The following is a 22,589-nucleotide window of genomic DNA, read 5'->3' as shown; positions in this document are numbered from 1 at the left end:
TTTTAAATGAATCTTAAAATTGTAGAGTCTATCTACAATTCACAGTATAGTGGATTACACAATTCACAGTATAGTGGAGTCTAATCAAAGACACACAACTAAATAGCTGATGTCACTGATGCACTACAGAAGTGGTTTAAAACCTGATCACCCTCTGCTTACCTCATCATAAGTGTTTTAAAGACAGTCTCTCGAAGCTGGTAGACATGGTTGCTAACAGCCAAATTGTGCTCCAGGCGGAACGGTTCTAACACCACACCATCACGCACAGGGAATGTAAGCCGCAGTTCATCTACTTGATTGGCTGTATGGGATGTTGACAGAGGAAGAGTTAGTGAGCATCTCCAGTAGAACTGCAAATTTCAGCCAGTAAGGTGTACTAGACTCTGTTAAGTGGTAACAAAATTATAAATACAATAAATACAAATGACTTTTTTCCAAATTGCAAATAGTTACTGTTCACTTATTAATTCAATTAATTCAAATAATAATTTTAAAAAAAAAGGTCACAGTGACTTGCTTTACATTATCTTGTCCCCCAGCAAGTTAGAATGAAGGTTCATTATATACGCTGTGTGTCAAGCCGTATCATAACCTTGACTGTCATCCAAAGGCATATCCCTGAGCTCCCAAGTACATGCTCCCAGAGTGTAGCTGCCTGGCTGCATTAGCTGCTGGCTAGAGCAAATCGAGCTTGGTAAAACCGATTGGTTTTGTTTTTTTCCGTGATGACCACGAGAAACTGAGATCTATGTGAAAACTCGCCGGATATCTCCTCTAAGGTCAAGTACACACACAGTGGTCACTACAACTGTTTGTTTCTGATTGCTTTGTAGTTCACAATTACGCAAAAAGTGATAAGGCCCCTTTTCATCTGGACATGAAAACAACTTCTGCTGTTGGACAGTTAATTGTATAAACTGAGCCATAACACAGAGAGTATGGTTAGTTTTTTATGTAATATTTTTACAGTTTTTTAGTCTTGATTAGACAAAATAGGTGTGTGTGTGTGTGTGTGTGTGTGTGTGTGTGTGTGTATATATAGACATATGAATGTATTTTCTGTTCTACGTAATCTCTTCTTTTACTTTTTTTAAACATTTTTAAATTTTTGGTTATAGTATTTCTAAGTTGTTATATGTATTGGATTATCCCTGGGTGTGGGGGATGGGGGGGCATGGGGAAATAATCAAAAAGGACTTGTAAAGTATATGAAAGACAAAGAAAATGTATTTGCATTGAATGTCCTTTGAAATAAAAAAAAATAGGTAAGACATAATTAGGCTCGACTGTGTATAAACACACTGAGCAAGCTTGTAGTGAAGTGCTTTCACCTGTAGGTGGTGGAGGTGCAGGAGGCTGCAAAGTGGTGACATTTGGCTTGACATCAGACAAGTAGGGGGATTTGACATCATGGCTGGGAGACATGTAAGGAGCCATGGAACTGCTTGGAGTCATAGGAGGGGTTGGGTTTCCAGGCAGTGGTGAGCTGGGGTAGTTTGGTAATGCTCTACCAGGCTAGAAAAAGGGAAAAAGAATCATGAGAAGAAGTATGTTACTTACTTGAAATCAGAGCACCACTGGAAACATCCAAAACACTTCTTGATGGCTACATACATACAGTACATTAGCCCTTATTCCAATGAATGCACCTCCAAATACCTGATTAAATGTGCACTACAACCATAAGGGGTGTTTGTCAAAACCAAATGATAACTGGGTCTATTTGCTGCATTTTATGATCAATCTTTGTACTCTATCTTATATTATAACACTTTTGTTTTAGAATTTTTACTCACAAATCCTTATCTGGTTCTACTTGCCATTAAGTTTGTAAAACTATATTTGACATTTTTAGTAGCCGTCAGGAAGCATAGCAATAACCCTAAAACAACAGAACAAAAGGACTTCCCTCACACACCTGAAGTCACATCCCTCTGACTGCCCTACCATCGCCATTGCCTTCGCCATCCCTATGACTGCCCTACCATCGCCTGCTGTGGTTCCCTGCCCGAATCTTTGGCCCACGCATCCCAGCGACCCATCACCTTCCGAAATAACTAATGGATTACTAATTGACAATTTATTCCCTACACTGGACTATTTGAACTTTCATTGTCATTGTAACTTTCAAACTACAAATGACTGTACTGTAACTGACCCAAGGCAGATGGGTTGGGCCCTTGAGTCGTGGGTCTGTCTGAGGTTTCTTTCTATATGTATCTCCAATTCTAGGGAGTTTTTCCTTGCCCCTGTTACTCATGGGCTCTCTTTGAATGTCTAACACTCTGTAAAGCGCCTTGAGACATGTGTAATGTATTGGCGCTCTATAAGCGACATTAAATTGAAATTGAATTGAAAAATTGACAAATAATATTCTTTCTCTTATGAATGCACTACTTTATTTTTTTCTTGAACAGTTTCATGTATCAAGTTTGTAGGCATGCCCAATAACTTGGTGTATGCATTGTACGTGTGCATGCATTTGGTTCATGCACTATATCTGGCATCCAAATCTTGTTTTCTGGGAAGGTAGCATGTTTTCATATCTTACCCCATTGACTGTGACCTGATTAAATGTGTTGTATGGTCCTCCAGCACTCCCCGCTAATGTGTTCAGAGATGGGTTGCCTGGTCCATTGAACTGCTCTGCCTGGAACACAGACATGTTGATCACTGCTATAATAGTTACTTTATACCCTATATTTATAAGTTAACGGTTGATGGCTGATTGCCTAATTCACAAATTCATACTGTGTCTGTCTTGCTCCAGTTGACCGTGGCTATTATTGTGCTTGGTCTATGGGCATCCTTTCAGGGAGGCTACACCCGGCATGGAACTAAAATGTTCCATTCACGAACTGTCTGTTGCAACAATTATCTTCCACTGTAATCATTGGAACTGGCTACACCAAACATGATGGCGGGGTGTACATTTTTACATTTTAATGCTCCCAAACTAAGTGTTTCAGTTGCGAACCTGGTGTAGCCCAGGCCTCATTGTCAAGGAACAGTTTGAGCATAGTGGTTTTCTATAGAAATTAGGCACAACATTCAGTGCTCTCCCACATCTTTACTTGGCTCTGTAGACTACAGTTGACCTCTGTATATTTTGTTCTGAGCCTCTACTACTAACTATTTACAAAACAATTACACAAAATAGACAGTGAAACAACAAACAAAGCATTCTAGCCTTTTTTACAGTAAGTTACAGATACACTCTATCGTTGTGTTCATACACTGAACTTTCTGAACATACTGAAGTCCATGCTAAGCCTTACTTTATAGTACTGGCCAGGATTTCCAGGTGCAGGTGGGTATTGTCCAATGTTGCCTTGTTGTTGAACAGCAGGGTAGGAGGGAGAGGAGGAAGCCTGACCAGAGTACTGCATAGGTTGCCCAGGATAAGGACCCGGTCCTGGCCCTTGACCATATGGTGGACCAGGATATCCCTTGAATAGTAGGAGAGAGACTGGTTAGAAAAGGGCCACAGGATATCTAAGGGAGTGATTTTAGGTAGGGTTCTTCATTTGGTGTACAGAAATACTGCCCTATTTTCATCAGGCAGCATATTACATGCAATCTCCTATGACTAGGATGTGAAATCTAAATGTACAAATGATTGATTGTTTGCATCTGATGCATATCAACTTGAATTTCTTGAACCTTGAACTTGAACTTCAATTTTAGGTTTTAAGTTGTGTTGTATTGAGTTCTTATGTCTACCACAGATATACCTCTGAGTTGTAGGGCCGTTTAAGGCCTTGCGGGAGTCGTGGAGGTCCTTGCTGCACTACAGAATATGGTGGGTGATGGGGCATCCTCTGCCCCTGAGCAAACATAGGACCCATGGAGGGTGGCCGTGAGGGGCCCATCCCAGGAGGATATCTAGATCCAGAAGGTGGAAGGAACTGGGAACTGTAGGGGCCAGAGCTGCCCATCTGGGGATACAAAGACAAAAGTGTTGCAAATGACTCCCTCATTCTGAGTCTTCATTTTCACTCGGCTAAGCCTACCTCTGCGTTTAGCTTTAACTTTGAAGTACTAGGTCAGAATTCTAAGATACTAACTTTTGAGATGAGCTCTTATAGGCCTTTTTTGTTAAAGGAGATCTTTGGCCATTTTTAACACACAACTCAGTGGATCATGTTCACGGAATACTGTCGGTCGAAAAAAAACGTGGAAAAAAATGGTGCAGAGTGAGACGTAAGTTAGCCGGTTGACGGCTAAAGCAGCCAGTGCCTACAAGCAATGCTATGGGGGCATGTACTAATCTGTGCCTTTGTCCCTGTTTGCGGACTCAAAATGTCATGAGTGCTATGCAACATGAACAGGGTCCGGACAACACTGCATGTTCAAGCCAATAATTGTGAAGGAACAGTACAAATCCCGTGTTTGTAGCCAGTATAAATCTTCTTCTAAACTTCTAAATCTTCTTCTAAACTTCAACATTTTTTTAGTTATATTGCCCTAACCCCTATGGCCAAAAGGGGGTGACGTAACAATGTACAGTTTGGTCATGAAACCTATTTATTCATTTATTTCTGTATTTCTTAATTTATTAGTGGACTTGATTAAGCCCACTTTTAAGGTTTTTCATGAGTTTCTTTGGCTGCAGTGTAATTGCCTCTTGGCAGGCTACATCTACCTGTAGTTCATCAACATGTCAGACATCAATAAGGTGATGATGAAACATTAGCACATTGTTCAATATTTCATGTCACTGGAATGTTATTTCACTAAAATTGCCTTGATTTGGAGTGCTGATCCATATGGGACAACCGGCAAAGTTGTAACCAAACTTTTTTTTTCTATTTCCAAACCATACTTGATCTGTGCGCCTCAGATTCCTTGACTGTCTCATACATAGCCTACAGGACAGTGACATTTTGCCTCATGACTTCTCCTCTCTTAGAAAAGGTAATACCTTTGACAGGTAGGCTTAGGCTACAACGGAGATACTGTTCCTCATAATACTGTAACTGGGTTGAACACCCAGAATGGCGTCATGTAAGGACCCTGTTCATGTTGCACAGCACTTGCCCTGACATTTTGAGTCTGTTAGAAAGTGCCCCCCATAGGCCCCATAGCACAGCTTGTAGGCACTTTGGCTGCTTTAACTGTAAGCAGTTAACTTGCTTCTGACTGCACAGATTTTGTTTTTCCGACCGACCGTAAATTCCGTGAACATGATCAACTGAGCGCCGTGTTAAAGTTCTCCTTTAAGTGGGGGGAAATGAGCTTCTATAGGAATCTGATCTTGCAATATTGCAATGCAATAACACTGCATATTCTTCGTGGGACACACATAGCATGGGACAGCCCGGCCCGGATTTAATGGGGATTATAGAAATACATCGTAATCAGACAAGCTTGGGATATAACAATCAAGTACGTAAGTGGATAAGTACCTTTGAAGGAGGAGTACAGTAAAAATAGGCATTTTCTTTACCTGGCCATAATTCATTTCCTGGTTCTGCTTCTCTTGTATGGCAGCAACAGTTGCTGTGGCTGTGGCTGTTGCTGTGGCGGCGGCAGCAGCTACAGCTGCAGCGGCTGCAGCTTGTGTAAAGTCTGTAGATCGAGCTCCATGGGGAGGCATGCCCATAGAGGCTCCTCCATTTCCAGAGTAACTGAGAATGCAAAAATGAACATCATTTTCCATTATGCTTATGTTCCATAATGCTATTCGTATAGGTAAGTTAGCATTTTGAGAACATTTTGAAGGGTCAACGACGTGTGTCACCTGTCTGTGTAGGTGTGTTGAAAATACCCCTCACTGCTCAGAGGGGCATTTCTGGGCCTTAAAGCCTTGGTGTTCTATACATACATCCTCATACGGACGTCGGACGGCCACTGTCACTTTGTTTTTAAAAGTGATGGGAACAACTATCAACTTAGGTTTGCTAAGAAAATTGCTGGGGACAATGACGCTCTCATTTTTTTCCCCTTTACTTTTGGTAAGGTTATGCCACCAATGTTTAACAGTGTTGAACCTAAACATCACCACCACTCATTACGACTCCAAACTGCAGCACATATACAGTAAGTATCGTTAACATCCCGGAATATCCCTTTAAGCAAATGCCTAATAGGGCCTAAGAGTTTACACTGTATTGAAACATTGTTGTTGCATCATGCACAAAGTAGTGCACAGCAGCTATTTCAGTGAAGGCTGCTGATCTGTGATTTTTTGGTGTCTCTCCCTCACCTAATCAATCAAATGATGTGTAGGCTATAAACATTTGTTTCCTTTATTTAGCTTACCTAGTGCAGTGCCCATTCATGCTATTCCTGTAGAAAAACCTAGCCCCAAAAATATCAATACTCATCACACGTCTGCCACTTGTTGTCTGTAGCTAGTTATGCTTTGCATGTCTGGCATTCTGAAACTGTATTACGTCCAATTTTACGGCATTTCAGTTAATTACGAGATTTTTTTTTTATCCTTTAATTCGGGACCATTATCGCTCTAAGTTGCATTTCCAATCCAAACAAAGTCAAACTTGCCACTGCGCGCGTGTGCACACGCATGCACGCACGCACGCACGCACACACACACACACACCTGTAATTGACAGATAGATGAGTGGCTTCACCAAATGAAATGGGGATCAAATGAGTTGGTTCACATCCCCACCGTCCCCACCTAAGCTGTCAATTAAACTATTACAAATATTTCCTATATTAACACCATTACCACAAACACACAGACTCACCTCCCACCATAACCAGGTCCAGATTGGTATCCTCCGCCTCCTCGCCCATAGACGCCCTGCTGCATGTAGCCCTTATTTGCATCAGGGTAACCCTGCTGTCCCATGAACTGAGCTGAGTTCACACCAGGCCCTCCACTTGACATCATAGCACCACCCACGTGATTCCCACCTGGTCCAATAGGAGTGCCCAGAACCTGCCAAATCATAACATATCATCACTGTTATTGGTAGAACAAATATCTGGACATTTAGTCTATGCATAATAAGGACATTACCTGATTTGGCGTAGGATTACTCACACCCCACACTGTGGTTACCACAGAAAGGGATCCTGCTGATTGGTTGCTCTGTTGTTGCCAGGATGCAGGGTCATATGGGTAGGAGCTGTCACTGAGACCATAAAACAACATTGTGAGTCAACTATGTTAGGGATAATCAACAACGTGCTGTGCCTTTCTAGGAAAATAATGCACGTTCAAAGTGGTAATAAGGACCCGACGCCGCAGGCGGAGGGGACTTTACACTTCGATAAGTGCATTATTTTCCTAGAAACGCACGGCGCGGAGTTGATCATCCCGCTTATACCACTGCTACTATCATTTTCGTTTATATTGCCGCTGTCTTAGGGTGTTTTCACACTTGGTCCCTTTCAGCCATCTAAACGAACTCAGATCGATGACTCAGCATTTTTTGCACATATGTGAACACTCCAACCGTACCCAGACCCCTTTAAAACGAACCGAACTGAGACTACCTCGGGAGGTGGTCTCAGTACGGTTCGCTAAAAAGTCCGCGGTACAGTTCGCCTAATCCAGGCATTGTGAACACAGAGCGCACCGGGTTCCCATTCGCCTTTTTGCACCGTGGTTTAACCTTCTCCGTTTGACCGTCGCAGCCGGGACTCAGGATCAGGATTCAGTCAAAGATCCTTCATTACTATCAAGATACTGCAACACAATACGTTACTATGGGAGCAAAACGGGACAGTAGTCACTAAATAAACTCCCTCTCTCTTAACATGATAAGAGATAAACATAATTGTGTTTACAGTATTACTGTCTAAAATCATGCATGATACCAATGAATCATAGACACGGACTGAATAATGTAATTAGTCTGTGAACTGAGCTAGCTAGCTAGCAAATGCCAGCTTAAAAAGCTATGTAAGTGAATGGCATTAACCATAACAATACAGCATGCGCTGCCAGGTCACTATAGTTGAAAGACTCCGTTTAAACTGTATATACCGTTGCAAGTTCATTGGAGTATAAACTACCCACTTTAACTTATGTCACTAATGTTATTCAGGTAGTTGTCACTTCAAAGAAATTACACTGCTCCGTTTAAAATGTTACCTTAGGTAGACGGCTAGCTAGCTAGCTAGCAACCAGACAGTAACCGGCAGCAGCATAGTCTGATATTAAGTTATTTTCTTAACAGATCCATACACTAAAAATTACACTATTAGGCTTGAAATGATTGGAACAACTTACAGATCATGACAAAATTGTCCAAAATGCCGTCAACAAATCCAGAAAGCCATAATGACCAATTTATTGATAACATTCCACAAGTCTCCCATTGACATTAATGCAGCGAGGGCTTACTCTGGTCTGCATAGGGAGATTCCCTCCCAACCCCATTGAAATAATAGAACGCGGAAAAGGTCGAACGTTGGGGCCTCTCGCTCCGCTTTAACCCTCTCTGATTCAGTGCAGTAGGGGTCTGACAGCTCTAGAGGACCTGGTGTGAACAGAAAGAGGACTGAGGCCCCAACAAAGCTTAACTGGACCAGGAAGAGAACCCAGTCCTCTTTCTCATAAACTCACAGTGTGAACACAAAAAGAACTGAGTTCTTTTTCTGTTGGTCCACTTTTTGGTCCACTTAAAAAGGACTGAGTTTGGTTCTTTTAAAGGGGACCAGGTGTGAAAACACCCTTAGATACAACGTTGCTGTTTTTACCGTTACATTCACATTGGCTAATTAATATTGAAGTGTAATAAGCCCAAAAGAAGGGAACTACTTCATAGCCGTGCGGTATATCGAAAATTAATGCACGTTCCAAATAGAGCATCAAAATTGGAAATTTGACCAAGCAGTGGTATAAATGATAGATGATTCAACATTAGAATTTGCTAATGGATCATCATAAACAGCTGTATTATCATGTAGTTGATTTTCTTGTTTGTTCTTACCAGTCATTTCCAACTTAGTTGGGGTGATATAGGTCGGTGGAGACCATTTTCAGTGAATTTCTGCCCTTCCTTAAGTTGCAGCGTTCATTTGTTGCTAATCTGGTGCCAAGATAACGCAAGTCAACGGTAACATCCAGCCTGTCACTGAAAACAGTCTTAATCCACTCCACAGAGCACCCGAAACAAATCAATTATATCGTCAGACCATCGATGCACATGTCTGTGTTGATAGAACAATGTTAGAAATAAAACTAACCTTGCATCACATTGCAATAGCCTAATTTGTTCCCTGTATGGCAGTAGCGGATTGATATTGAGAAACTAGTCCCTCAAAATGTAATAAATCATTGAGTTGCAAGGATAGTTTTATTTCTAAAATTATTCTGTCAAAAAGGACATGTGCATCGATAGTCTGACGTTTTAATTTACTTGTCTCGGGTGTGCTGTGATGTGAGTAAGACTGTTTTGGATGTTACCGTTGAAATGCGTTAGCTCAGAACCAGAACCATAGATAGAGAGAGTTGCGACACTCTTTGATGTTGCCGCCACGATCAAAAGTTCCAAAAAAACCTGTGCTGAATGGCTGAATCGCAGGAGGGTGGGATGTACTTCTGATGCTGAAAGGTGTAATCAATTAATTCATTGACTACTGACCAAGAGATTGGCTGTAAACAGTTCCAAAAGCCCCATAACGAAGAAATAGCCTGGAAAAAGCGCTGCCATTTTTTCCTATGGAAGTCTATGGGAGTGTCGCCACTCTGTTTTATCTACCGCTCTGCTCAGAACCAGTCAAGTCAAGTCAATTTTATTATCCCACAGGGGGTAATTTAGTTGTAGCCAGGTGTTAACACATAACAAATGACGCAAAATACAAGCTAATAAATAACAATGAAGACAACATTACAACACAGATAGACAAGGACCAGAACATAAAATAAAACACAGTGCAAGATCAAGTGACATCATTTGTGCAAATTCAGCATGTTAATTGCATTACATACAAAGGAGAGTTGATAACATTTAGTCCTGTGGGTGGGAACTCTATACCTTCTACCTGAGGGTAGAAGCACAAACTCGCTATAGAGGGGATGGTCATCACAGTCCAAAATGGCCATAGCCTTCCTAAGGACATGACGGTCAAAAAAGTCACGGAGTGGAGACTGATTCAGCCCTATGATCTTGCCAGCCACACTGACAAACCGACCCAACTTGTTTCGCTCGGCAAGGTTAAGGTTGCCAAACCATACAACAATGAAAAAGACAGGACTGACTCAATAAAAGATTTATAAAACAATGTCAATATTTTTGTGCACACATTAAATTAATTTTCAAGTTTTCAATTTTTAAGTTCATTTTTCTTAAAAAGTAGAGACGTTGTTGGACCTTTTTATAGATAGCCTCTGCATTATTCTGGAAACATAGTTTGCTATCCAGCACAGTTCCAAGATATTTGTAGCTGTCCAGTTTAGCAACGGGGAACGCTGCAACTTAAGGAAGGGGTTTAAAGGCGATAAAAACCGTCTCCACCGACCTATATCACCTTGGCAAAGTTGGAAATGAGGTCCTATGTCCAAAATTCCAAACTATTCCTTTAATAATTGTCACATGCAGCCATGTTCAAATCATGCACACATTTACTATAATGTATACCATAATCAGTATTCATTATGAATGCTAAGCAGTATTCATTATGAATGCTTCCCCATCATCCTATTCTTTAACTCAGGCCTACCTGCACCGGGTATGTAATGGGCTACAGGTTTTCTACAAGAAAAGGATGTTTGAACGGACACTGCACTAGTACTAGTTTATCTGCCAATTGAAATTTAAATGTGCATTTGCTACATAGTAAAACCTAGAGCAAGGGTGTAGCAGCTTGCAACATGTTTTTGAAGCAACAAACACAACATTCAATTGTATACCAACAAGACAATCCTTTCAATTTTGTACGTTGTTTATGAAACATCAGATCATGTTCCGTGCCATTTCACCAAAGACTTGTTACCATTAAATTTGGCTGCCAGCATGGTTTTATTTTGTTTACCTGTGCGGTGTTGGAGGCAGCCCAGGTTTCATGGAATTGATGGGGATCATTGGAGGAACTGGGGGTTACCACACCCAAATCAGCTCAACCTACAGGCAATCTACAAAAATAGGAAGTTGTTAACGACACTTGTGACAGGCTATTACCACATTATCAAGCTAACCTTGTGTGTGTGTTTGGACATCCCTCGCAATAAACAAACAAATTCACAACATGAACTTGTTTTGTGAAAATGGCCACCTAATTAAGATTGTCAGTATTTCCCACACAAAATCAAAATTGACCACCACACAAAGATTTTTTTTTCTTGTCTTGTTTAATTGCATGCCCTGTTATGCGCATCTCTAACTACAACTTCTGCCCCATTCTCCCTTTCTCTCTCTATGGAGTCAGGACGCACTCCTCCTCTGCTCACCAATTAAACATTTTTTACAGTCTATGACTTGAAGATGACATTCTAAAATGCTATTAAATCCGATTAGCATCATGACCAAACTGCTATGCTATCCCTATTATTTTTTGAGAAAGTGACTATATCAGATGCGCAACAATACTGTGATTGCAAATGCTACAGTAATTACGTCTGACGCATTCCATTTAAAGGTATTACTCAAGACTGCTATTGGCCTGCTTTAACTAAGTCTTGCATTAATTAACCTAGGCCTGGCGGCAAAATACGCTGCCAAACTTGCACCCATAGACTTTGACAGGAACACCCTTTTCAAAATGCAAATGTATTGGCACTGCAGCAGCTGGCCATTGCATTGCGTAACCTATGTAATTATGTGGATGCCATCAGTCCCCTTTGAAAGAAACGTGTGACTCTCCTGCCACCTGTTGGATGAGAAATAAATAAGCAATGCTCTAATAAAAATCCACACACTGCTGAAAAAATGAATGTTAATATTCAAAATGAGCAGATGGCCTCTGTACATAGTGTGTGAAGCAGCCTACTATATATCAAGATCCAGTGGTGGGGTACATTTACTTCAGTAAACTACTGTACTCAAGAACAATTCTTCTGACGTACCACTTTAATCAAGTAATTAAATTGTATGCTATAATGCTACTACATTTCCCCTCAAATACATTCAGAGGAAAATACTTCTCATGCCACTGAATTTATTTATTTACAATTTTAAAATGTTCAACACAATTGATAGGCAACTGACATACATGCCGATACCGACACCAAGAGAGCACCTGAACATTAGCAGACCTTCTCTAATTATAATAAATAATAATAAGGTGCAAAATCCTCACAAACAGTTAAAATTTCATTTTGCAATTTGTTCAGCAATTGGTCTACCTAATGATTTCACCTTGCAGCAGCAATTTGCTGCTTGCAACAGCAGTTTGTCTATCCAATAGTTTCAGCTTTCAGCAAAGGAGATTTTCTATAATAATTGCCTGCCTTCTCCTCATCATTTGGCACCTCAGATTGTAGTCACAAACTTTTTCTGTTGTACCACAACTAGGTGCAAAATCCTCACAAACAGTTAAAATTTCATTTTGCAATTTGTTCAGCAATTGGTCTACCTAATGATTTCACCTTGCAGCAGCAATTTGCTGCTTGCAACAGCAGTTTGTCTATCCAATAGTTTCAGCTTTCAGCAAAGGAGATTTTCTATAATAATTGCCTGCCTTCTCCTCATCATTTGGCACCTCAGATTGTAGTCACAAACTTTTTCTGTTGTACCACAATCTTACTAGACATACTGACTAGGCCAGTGGTTCTCTCAGTGGGGTCCCAGTAGTCTGCGACTCCTCGACAGACTCAGCAGAATAATCGGCAATGAATTACAAAATTGTGCAGCATCATTAAGTGCAAACTTTTGGAAGCTTGTGCTGAACTTTTTCATATGATTGATTCATGATGGAGTGACATGATCTGTGACACTCACTTTGCTCAGGGTACAAGAAACCATACCTACTGCTGCTTAGACTGGCTCATTACGAAGAAATGTCCATTAAGACCACTAAAGTGCAAAGGAATATCTGTTTCAATTAGAATTGATTGAAAGTAATCTTGTAGTCATGTTGAAATATTCAATTGAAGTATTCCACAAAACTCCTAGACTGGTTACACCACATGTGAAACCCCAAACTTCAGGGATTTTATGCCATTTCAAGGCCATTAGAACTTTTGTCACATTCAGCACTGAAGGTAGGGATGAGCTTCCTCGTGTTTCATTTGGTCCTTGGTTAAAATATAAAGTACGTTTATTGCACCGTAGCCTCTGCTAATAAATGCAAACATAAACATAAACACAAACAAATGCGACTCCCTGCGAAATCCCTGACTGCATATGTGAGAAGTCCTACCTCACCTTTTAACTCATGGGAATAAGTAGAACCGTCAGTACACCTTTAATACAAGTTAGATATTTCACACTGCAAGGGCTATGAAAGCCCAAAGGCAAGTTTCAAGGCCCAGTTACTGACAGGCCATAACTATTCCTTTTCTCAACTCTAAGGCCATGTGTGTCCTGTCCTGTCCTGACAATTGACTATTGATGCCTGCTGTCAAACACATCTCTACACCACCCCCAAAGCACAAACACTCACCCAGAACCAATTAGAAACGTAACTGGAGATATCAATTACAATGCAACAGAGCTCAACAATCTCTTTATAAATAATCGTTTGACATCCTGCGTCTGAGGTCTGGAGCCATCTCTTCTGCAGCTAATTTTTTTCTTCGGGAAAATGAAATTACCCGCTTCTGCCCAAATGCTCACAAAGCTGTAACGTGAATTTAGCTACATACACATAGTCAGTTGTAATGTTACCAGCTGAAATATTAGCACGCTCAGCAAAAGATACTGTAGTCTGACGTTAATGCAACTGCATACAAAATGGCACAACTTCCACTAACATTAGTCATTATGCAAGGACACAGGTCAAATCATGTCGCTTGACCCACTCTCATCCAGCTAGGTTGAAATAACATTTAGCAGTCGTTTCATTCCAATAAGCTTTCTAAAGCAGCAGCTATATTGTTAGAAATAATGCTAGCCTGAACAATACTGACTTCGATGCGATAACTAGTGTTAAGTTACTGTGCTAACAAGAAATTCTACCCGAAGAGCAACTATCATACCAAGGAAAACATTGTTCCTTTTCATGGTCTCGCGAAGAGAGCTTGAAAACTATCGAACTGAACTAAAGGGACTAGGGAGTGGTTGGGAACAAAATACACATTATTTTCACATTTTCGGCATTTAACGTTGAAGTTGTCATTAAGCCTTCCGATTTATATCACAAGCTCATCTAACGTTAGCTAGCTACCAAGCAATCTACACTCTTCCTTATCTTCGCAGAAGGTAGACCTTACTAGTTAGCTCATAGCTAACTTAGCACGTTCTCTATGTGCAAATACCAGGCAAATACAAACTAACATTAGCCACCGCTAACTAGCTAACGTTACACTTAACGAAACAAAGCCATATTAAAAGCGTATCCGGGAAATCACAATAATTTCTCGAACTTCGAGATGTCACACATGTAATCAATATAAATGACAGCAAATAACTAAACTAAATCAACGTTATAGTAATAATGGCAGCAATACATCAGCCTACAACTTCATAGCAGCAGACAGCTAATGCTGGTAAACCAGCTAATTTACGTTGACAAAGGAACCTTACCTTGCCTCTTATCCACCGTTGATCGTGGCAATATTTGATGCGTAAGATAAACCGCAGCTCATATAGCTAAATATCACCTATACGGGTCTTAATTTAGCAAAGCTATTATGCTTTTCATTAATCGTAACTTAGCATTACCTTCCGTAAGTTACATGTCAGATCAGGTAGCTAGCAAGCTACCTAGCACTCCAGCTAGCGTGGGTTGACTGCATAGATGACTGCAGCAACGTTAATGATAACGCTTGCTAGCCTTTTCTCATTGACGACAGCTAAACGTGTTGGTGTTCTTAAACAAATTGTATCCATTTGCTTGATCCATGTCGATTGTGGTGATAGAAATAAGATAAAAAGGAGCTTACAAAGATGGAACTCTATAACGACTTAAGATGACAATATTTTACGTTGTTGTCCATCTTCAAGGATCTTCGCACTACAACGTCAGCTGGTTACACTGTGAGACCGCTATCCCAAATAACAAGACAGCTATGACAGCTCACAGCCTAGGAAGTAGCAATCCGTGTTTTACTCCATTCCATGCCCAGTTCGTTCTATTGCACAACACTGTGCTGTACTTTGATGATGAGTTAGCTCGGCAAAACAAAATTGTCGAGACGTCAATCAATGTTGCTGGTCGAACGATGGTTAGTCTCTGCAACTAAATTTTTGCTCAGCCAAGTTGTCCACAAGCACCTCGGAGAAACTGCAGTAGCACATGCAGAACCAGGGCAGAACACACTTGGTCGTTCTGCTATGGTGAAAGTGCTATCACACTTTCGGAGACACAAAATCCGTTGACCCAATCAATTGTATAGCAAACAATAAGACAGTCATTGCAATGATTCTCAATCACATTTTACATGAACATTAGGCTATATTAAACAAGACATTGAGCTAGCAAAATATACTTTTTTTGTGAGCCCAATGAATAAGGTCTGTAAAATTGGCATTAGTTGTTAATGACAGTCAATGTATTTTTTCTCTCGGTTGTAGGCCTACAGGACACTTTTTCAGGTCACTTAAGGTAGTGCAGTAATACACTTAATTATTTTACAGTCCTCCATCATTTGCTTCATTGTCATGGAGGATGGAAAAAAAGGTCTACTGTTAAACACAAGTAACAATATCAGCTTTGTAATCAGCCAAAGAAGACATCAGCTAACTCCTCCATAGTCATCTTCATTCACATCTTGTAGCAGCCAAAACACACAGGACATTTACTGGATATACACCTGCATATTTAATGGTAGGCACGCCCCCTGTCCACCTCTGTTAATGTGTCGGCCCTCTATCAATACTAGAGATCACAATAAAGACACAATAAATAGGCTAGTCTATTTTTGTGTCTGGTCTCTCATTGGTGGAATGAAGAACCTAGTGTTGTCCCCTACACAGTTTGGAGATTTTCAGGAAGCAGCAGGAATTGTGACTTTGAGGCTGGTGTGCAGTATTGTAATGAGAATAATGGGGTATAAGTAATTGAATGTCTAAAGAAAAGTGCAAAACATTCATGTTGGCGCCGATGACCTTTAAGGTCATGTGACGTGGTGACATTATGGTGACTTCCTGTGGAGGAAGTCTGACAGCATTTCTAACCAGCACAGATTGCATTCAATCCAGCATTCATCACGTCAAGTCAGATCTGCACAGCACTGCCTTAAAGTCGAATGAGCCTAATAGCTTCTAATAGCCAATCATTAGGCTGTAGTCCAACAGCCAATCAGAATAAAGAATTCCAGTAGCTAATCAGAATGCAAGAATTTGTCACTGAGAATGGAGGCAGCCTCTCAAAATGCAGTTTTTTTGACAGACAAACAGAATGCAGGATTAATTTGGCACACATCAGTTGTCATAAGGTGCCTCTCATTCAGCGTGTATATGTCCTCCCTTGCTCCTCGATCCTCACTGATGTACATAAAGAATGATGGGGCGGCAACAATGGGATAGTCTATCCCTTCTTCTATCTTTCTTTGTGTAGATCAGTGAGGATCGAGGCCCGAGGAGCGAAGGAGGACGTATAAACACTGGATGAGAGGCACCCATAGTGAAAACCTGTGACAAAAGTTTGGCCCCGGGTCACGCATCCTCTTATGTCTATGGGTGCCTCTCAACATGCCTCCTCGATCCTCGATGCTCGATCCTCGAGGGGCGTTCCCACTGATCTATAACTAACACTGGATAGACTATCCCATTGCTTCCCCCCCATCATGCTTTATGTAGATCAGTGAGGATCGAGGCATCGAGGAGCGAGGGAGGACGTATAAACGCTGCATGAGAGGCACCCATTGAGTCTCAGACTATGTAAACTTTTTCATGATTGTCCTTCTGCATCATACTGACTGTTAGGGATAGGTAACAGATACAATGATTCACTCTTTCACTATGTCCCGATTTAAATACTGCAACTCACTTTTCCTTGGTCTCCCCACTAAATCCCTTCACAGATTGCAATACATTCAAAACTCTGCTGCCAGGCTCCTCAACTATGTAACGCGACCTTGGGTTTGAGAAAGGCGCTATATAAAATAAACATATTATTATTTATAATGAACATTCTACAGCAGTGTTTTCAATCTTTTTCGAGTCACGGTGCATTTTATATATACAGTATATATATATATATTAAAAAAAATGCGGCGGCACACCACCAACCAAAAATGTAACAAAATGGCACCCTGTAGCCTAATACAGCATAATGACAATTTAGTCTCTATTTGTTTACAGTTCAGTTCAGAGTCAGGCTACGTAAACGCGGGCATCATATTGCAACACTTGCCAACAATCAGAGACATCTGACTGATTTCCAATCAGAAATACCTGTTTCTCCATTGGCCTACAGTGATTATTGCCCCCACCATGATGGCAGTGCTATTTACGTTCTGGAGGCCAATGCCTAGCTTTCCCTTTATTTATATACAGTGGGGGGACATGTATTTTATACCATGCTCAAGTTACCTAAAAAGAGGAATAAAAAATTATCATTTGACAACTGATCTTAATGCCTTAATTAAAAAAATGCAAACCGCTAAGGACACCAATTTTCTTTGTGATCGAAGAATGTATCGTAAATATAGCTCAATGAGCATCAAACAGGCTAATAGGCCTACTGGAAAAAGCACCATGCCAACCTCTAGCTATGGTGAAGGGTATGTGATGATGTGGGGCTATTTTAATTCCAAAGGCCAAGGAACTTTATCAGGATGCATAATATCCTGGATCCATGAAATAGCTGTCAAATGATGATTTTATATTCCTCTTTTTAGGCAACTTTAGCATGGTATCAAATACATGTCCCCCCCACTGTGTGTGTGTGTGTGTGTGTATTGTTTGTCTTTGTACTATGACAATAAAGTTGAATATAAAGTCTAATCTAATCTAGTTTTGCGTCATTGCCACCAAACGAAGGGTTTGTTTCATTTTGTTTTGTTCTTTGCCATCATGTTTTGTTGTAGTCTACGTCTTTGGAGTATTTAATATAAAATGTATCACTATTTAATGTATAAAAATATACTTAACCTATAAGCAGCTCCAAATATTTGATGGTGATCTTCATATCATATTGCCATGGCAACTGTCCCATCCCGATCTTTGGTCCCCTGCTATATAACCAATCTTACTGGCCGAGTAGGCCTACTGTAACATACCATTAGAAACTGTTGGAGATGCAATGGTAGCACTAATAAAGATAATAACAAAAAGATCATATATGAGGCACAAAATATGAATACCTAAAGAAATTAGGTGGCAAACATGGACAAAATGAGAGTTTTCATTGAATCTACAGTACAGTAGCCTCTTCAGATTTCACACTGAATCGCATTGAAATGTTGTACTCATCAATGTTGAATTAAAAAGCAGCCTTAATTTAAAGCTGTAACACATGGAGGGTGAGAAGATAATGTCTTTATTCAATAAAGCAACATAACATGGAAAGAATTAAAATATTCCTTACGAAAATAAATAAATCATCTACTCTCTCCACAGAATTTTCTCTAGTTAAGTGTCGAGCTAAAATGACATGATTTCCTCTGTAGAATCTTGAATTATAATTCATACCCCTTCAAACGTTTGGCACCGGAGTGGAGTGAAGTGAGCATAAAACTAACCAAGATCAGGTGCACCTTACAAAATTGCAATTCCATCATACTGCTGTAAGTGCACATGCGTTGAGCACATGCTTTTCAGTATGCCCATCAATAGTGATCCGAGTTTATCTTCTATAGCAGAAAACAGAGATCAAGGCCACAAACGCAATATAGAACCCCTACATTTAGCATACACATAATTCTTATGGCAAATCTATAATTATGACCCCAGGAATATGTGCCCACCCATATGCCCATTACCCTTATTCCAAATTACAAACTAACTCCCTGTGTGATAAGTAAAGGTTTACCTCTTTTAGATGCTGATGCACTGCTCCATTCTGAATCAATACATCTCTGGAAATTGATCATACTTCCCTTACTCTGTGTTCTTAAACAGTTACTGGTACACTCATATTGAAGCTAATACAATCAAAAGGAAAGAAAGGAAATACATCACAGCACAAAATAATTTAAAGCCTTGTGTTGCCACAAAGTGGTGATGTAGAACTGGCAGCCAGAGAGAGATTGAAAGTACAGAACATAAGGGCATTAGTTTGTGGATTTTAGAGAAGTAAAATCATGTTCAAACCTGGGGTAAAATATAAACCTCGTCATCAATACAATTACTCCTGAGGACGTAATAACGGCGTAGCACAGTAGATTCAACATTACTTCATCCATAAAAGGGGATGCAGACATCAACTCAACAAACATTTTGAGCTTGGGGTTCTGAGTCATGATTGTTCGGGTTCATTTTTAAGGGAACTGGGTGGATATGAAAAGAGACTGAATGACCACACAAAAAAGAGACAGGGCATGTGAGGAACGCCTGACTTATCAGAGATAGGGTCTACACTGTTTTGAGGTTAAATACGGACACAGTAATCTGCAGGGTTGTGACAATTTGCAGTTTGTTACTCATGTTCTTTGAAGGCGTCCAAGTCAAAGGCAGTATTCAGGAGGCGAGTCAACTCTAGCAGGTGGGCTTTCTTATTTCCAGTGGCTGGTGCTGCAGCTGGTCCACGTCCAGCATACCTGCAGACAGACAAGACATCATTATGCGCACGCAAGTGAGAAACAGATTGTTCTGTTGAATTGCTTTAATTCACACTGTTAAATAAAATCATGTAATCTCAAACCAGGGGGCAAAAAAAAGGGTGAAAATGGGGGAACCGTAACAGAGAAGTGGCGCCAGTATCCCATGAACAGGCTCAGTGTTCACAGGTACTGGTTGAGGTAATTTTCTGAACCCCCTACTCATCTCTGTCCCTTACTCATTTCCTCTCATCTCCTCACTATCCTGTCAAATAAAGGCTAGAAATGAGGCTTTATACAATGACCAGAGATGGAAATTAAATATTTTGTCCACTTTCTACTGTTGCTTTTTTACTGGTCACTAGAGAAGTAACGATATGAAAATTTGATATCATCATGATTATAGTAACCAAAATGATTATAGTTCGGTATTATTGCGATATGAAAAAAAAAAATGCTGAATTTCTAAACCTACAACTGTCCTCCATGCACAGTAGCAACAAAACTAAAGGTCAACAGAACAGCATTCACAAACCATAGTGTAAATCACAAGTTTCATCATGATTCGATACACTATTGATTCTTTAAGCCAACAGTTTGATTCTTTTTGGCACCTCAAAATGTGTAGCGATGCGATACTGGGATCTGTTGGTGGAATCATTTTATTTAGTGTACGGTGGCGGCATCGCCATCTGAACAAAAGCTTACACACTAATCAAGTCTACAGTTGCGTGTTAAAACTTCTAGCTGAGGTAGATCTACTGCGGAGTTAAGAGAAGTGGCCCAGTGCGAACTGAGAGCCTGTAGCCTTTCTTAGCGGCTATCAGAGCGATAGACTATATCTAGCGCTCTTTTGCTACATAACCAAATATTATCAGATGAGCGACCAAAGCACCGGACATTTGACCATATGAGAAATGCTTCTCTGTCTCCTATGGTAGCCTGCTGTAGATGACGTGAAAAAAGCAAGAAACGCATCCCTGATAATCAGACCCAGATCTACACAATTCACAAGTCACCCAAACTGACGTGAAAAAGAGGCGCCGATAAGCGCGCCATTTGCATCCATGTAACGCTAAACGTTAAAACGTTTTTCCATTATATATCCGCTTTAAGCAAAGACAAAAAAATTACCAGACAGGTTTGATGCGCTCTATGGTGGTGCGCATGCGGGGTTTCACATAGTCGTAGTAGCCCTGGTTCTTGTGCTCCTCCTGGCACCACACAAGGTCAGCATTTGGGTACTTCTCTGTCTCACTCTTCACCAAGTCAAAGGGGAATGGAGAGAGCTAAGAGAAAATCAAATGGTTAGTGATAAGTGAATGTCAAATGTGTTTGAGTCTCGCAATGCTCACCTCTCATCTCATAGCCTAGTGAGCCCACAGGCTCTTTAGGCATGGTGCTTTGCATCTTAACATGGCATATAATGCTTAAGCTTGAAATAACAAACATTTGGCTACAATGTCTTTCTGGTTCACTGGGGAACATCTAGCCAAATCTATAGGAGCTGGTTTCCGCCACTATACAAAAAGGTTCTGCTTAATTGTGAATTTCTTAATTGTGAATTTTAAGCTAATTTCTTGAATGAGTTCAGAGTAATTCAGAGTTTGTATTAATTCTGAATGGCAACAAATAAGTGGAGCCCCCATTTTCAGGAGCGGCGTTCATTCTATTTTTGCTATATGCTATTAAAACTTTCTGAAAGATCTGCTTTTAAACATTTTATTGGTATAGTTGTTTGACATTTTCCCTATTCATAATAAGAACTGGGTTAAAATACCTGCTCGATGCGAACAATGGCAGCAGTGTTTTCCATGCCTTTTGCCTTGCGTTCACGGTTCAGCTCATAGTAAATCTTGCCTGTGCAGAAGATTATACGCTTTACATCTGCTGGGTTTTGTGCTGCAGGCCCAGCCTCTGGGATCAGTCGTTGGAAATGAGTACCTAGTGAGATAGAAGGTCTGATGGAGTGATTCTGGTAAACATTAGTGTTAGAAAAACGGACTGCAAATGTCCAACCACTAAATCATACATAAAACACTATTCTACATTTTTCTGGGTAATACTTATGATAGGGGTTTTGGATCTTTACACCGTGAGTATCAATTCAATTACTTTAAGCAGTTACCACCACAGACAAAGATCATAATCATTCCATCATGAAGCAAAAGTGAATTCAAAACGCATGCTCCCTACCTGAAAGCATCTCATCAAAGTTGGACTTGGCTTCAGGATGGCGCAGAAGAGACTTTGGAGTGAATACAATGAGCTGCCAAAAGCCAGACAGGGAACATGAAATATTTTGTCATGTCACAAATCCTACAAATCTTGCAAATTCTTACAAATTAGCATTTTAAAGTTTTAATATGAAATTACAAACTCCAGCCGGAGCACTCCTGACAACACTGACCTGAAGAATGAAAGCAATCATTGCACTAGATAGACTCATAGCACTGATTTCAACAATATGGTGATCAATACTGCATGCGGTGTCAATACCAGCATGTTTGTATTGCCCAGTGGCCCAGGCACGTTTCACTCAACCACTACATTATTTTACACAAATGGTCACACAATCCAACATGTACTCTATGTTTATTTACTAAGCTAGATTTTACAGTCTAGATCTACAGAACTGAAAACTCCACTCTGACTTACAGGCTTTCTAAATGGCTGCAAGATCTGTCTCCTCAGAACATGGAAATAATTTCCTGGATTTGAGCAGTTCACCACAATCCAGTTGCAGTCATACAGCTGGTGCACAGCAAAGTCCTCAGTGATTTCCTGTGAGAGATCAGAGAGAGTGATAACAACATTTGCTGGAGAGAAAAGGGGAGGGATGAGGTGATGGTGTGAAGAT

General features: G+C 40.4%; 2 protein-coding genes across 8 annotated transcripts in view; both read right to left on the bottom strand.

Annotated features, from left to right (window-relative positions):
* The window catches only part of LOC134089301 (zinc finger MIZ domain-containing protein 2-like), a 30,139-nt gene extending 14,858 nt beyond the window's left edge, over nucleotides 1-15,281 (bottom strand). For 2 of the 3 annotated variants that reach the window (XM_062543731.1, XM_062543729.1), the window contains exons 1-10: nucleotides 14,610-15,281; nucleotides 10,960-11,059; nucleotides 6,995-7,109; nucleotides 6,720-6,913; nucleotides 5,453-5,633; nucleotides 3,738-3,941; nucleotides 3,282-3,452; nucleotides 2,555-2,653; nucleotides 1,335-1,518; nucleotides 163-304 (exon numbers count right to left, since the gene is read on the bottom strand). In XM_062543731.1, coding sequence (XP_062399715.1) covers nucleotides 163-304; nucleotides 1,335-1,518; nucleotides 2,555-2,653; nucleotides 3,282-3,452; nucleotides 3,738-3,941; nucleotides 5,453-5,633; nucleotides 6,720-6,913; nucleotides 6,995-7,109; nucleotides 10,960-11,009 — 1,340 coding nt within the window. In that variant the 5' untranslated portion in view covers nucleotides 11,010-11,059; nucleotides 14,610-15,281. The remainder of the gene's footprint in view (nucleotides 1-162; nucleotides 305-1,334; nucleotides 1,519-2,554; nucleotides 2,654-3,281; nucleotides 3,453-3,737; nucleotides 3,942-5,452; nucleotides 5,634-6,719; nucleotides 6,914-6,994; nucleotides 7,110-10,959; nucleotides 11,060-14,609) is intronic. The other variant, XM_062543730.1, reaches the window with a different exon arrangement.
* Nucleotides 15,282-18,489: 3,208 nt separating this feature from the next.
* The window catches only part of LOC134089299 (2-oxoglutarate dehydrogenase complex component E1), a 49,181-nt gene continuing 45,081 nt past the window's right edge, over nucleotides 18,490-22,589 (bottom strand). For all 5 annotated transcript variants that reach the window (XM_062543727.1, XM_062543724.1, XM_062543725.1 and 2 more), the window contains 5 exons: nucleotides 22,388-22,513; nucleotides 21,926-21,998; nucleotides 21,510-21,673; nucleotides 20,864-21,018; nucleotides 18,490-19,729 (listed from right to left, as the gene is read on the bottom strand). In XM_062543727.1, coding sequence (XP_062399711.1) covers nucleotides 19,609-19,729; nucleotides 20,864-21,018; nucleotides 21,510-21,673; nucleotides 21,926-21,998; nucleotides 22,388-22,513 — 639 coding nt within the window. In that variant the 3' untranslated portion in view covers nucleotides 18,490-19,608. The remainder of the gene's footprint in view (nucleotides 19,730-20,863; nucleotides 21,019-21,509; nucleotides 21,674-21,925; nucleotides 21,999-22,387; nucleotides 22,514-22,589) is intronic.

The sequence above is a fragment of the Sardina pilchardus genome, chromosome 8, assembly GCF_963854185.1.
Source record: "Sardina pilchardus chromosome 8, fSarPil1.1, whole genome shotgun sequence".
In the NCBI taxonomy this organism is placed as follows: domain Eukaryota; kingdom Metazoa; phylum Chordata; class Actinopteri; order Clupeiformes; family Clupeidae; genus Sardina; species Sardina pilchardus.
Note: the sequence above shows the minus strand (reverse complement) of the source record. Positions and strands in the feature narration are given on the sequence as shown.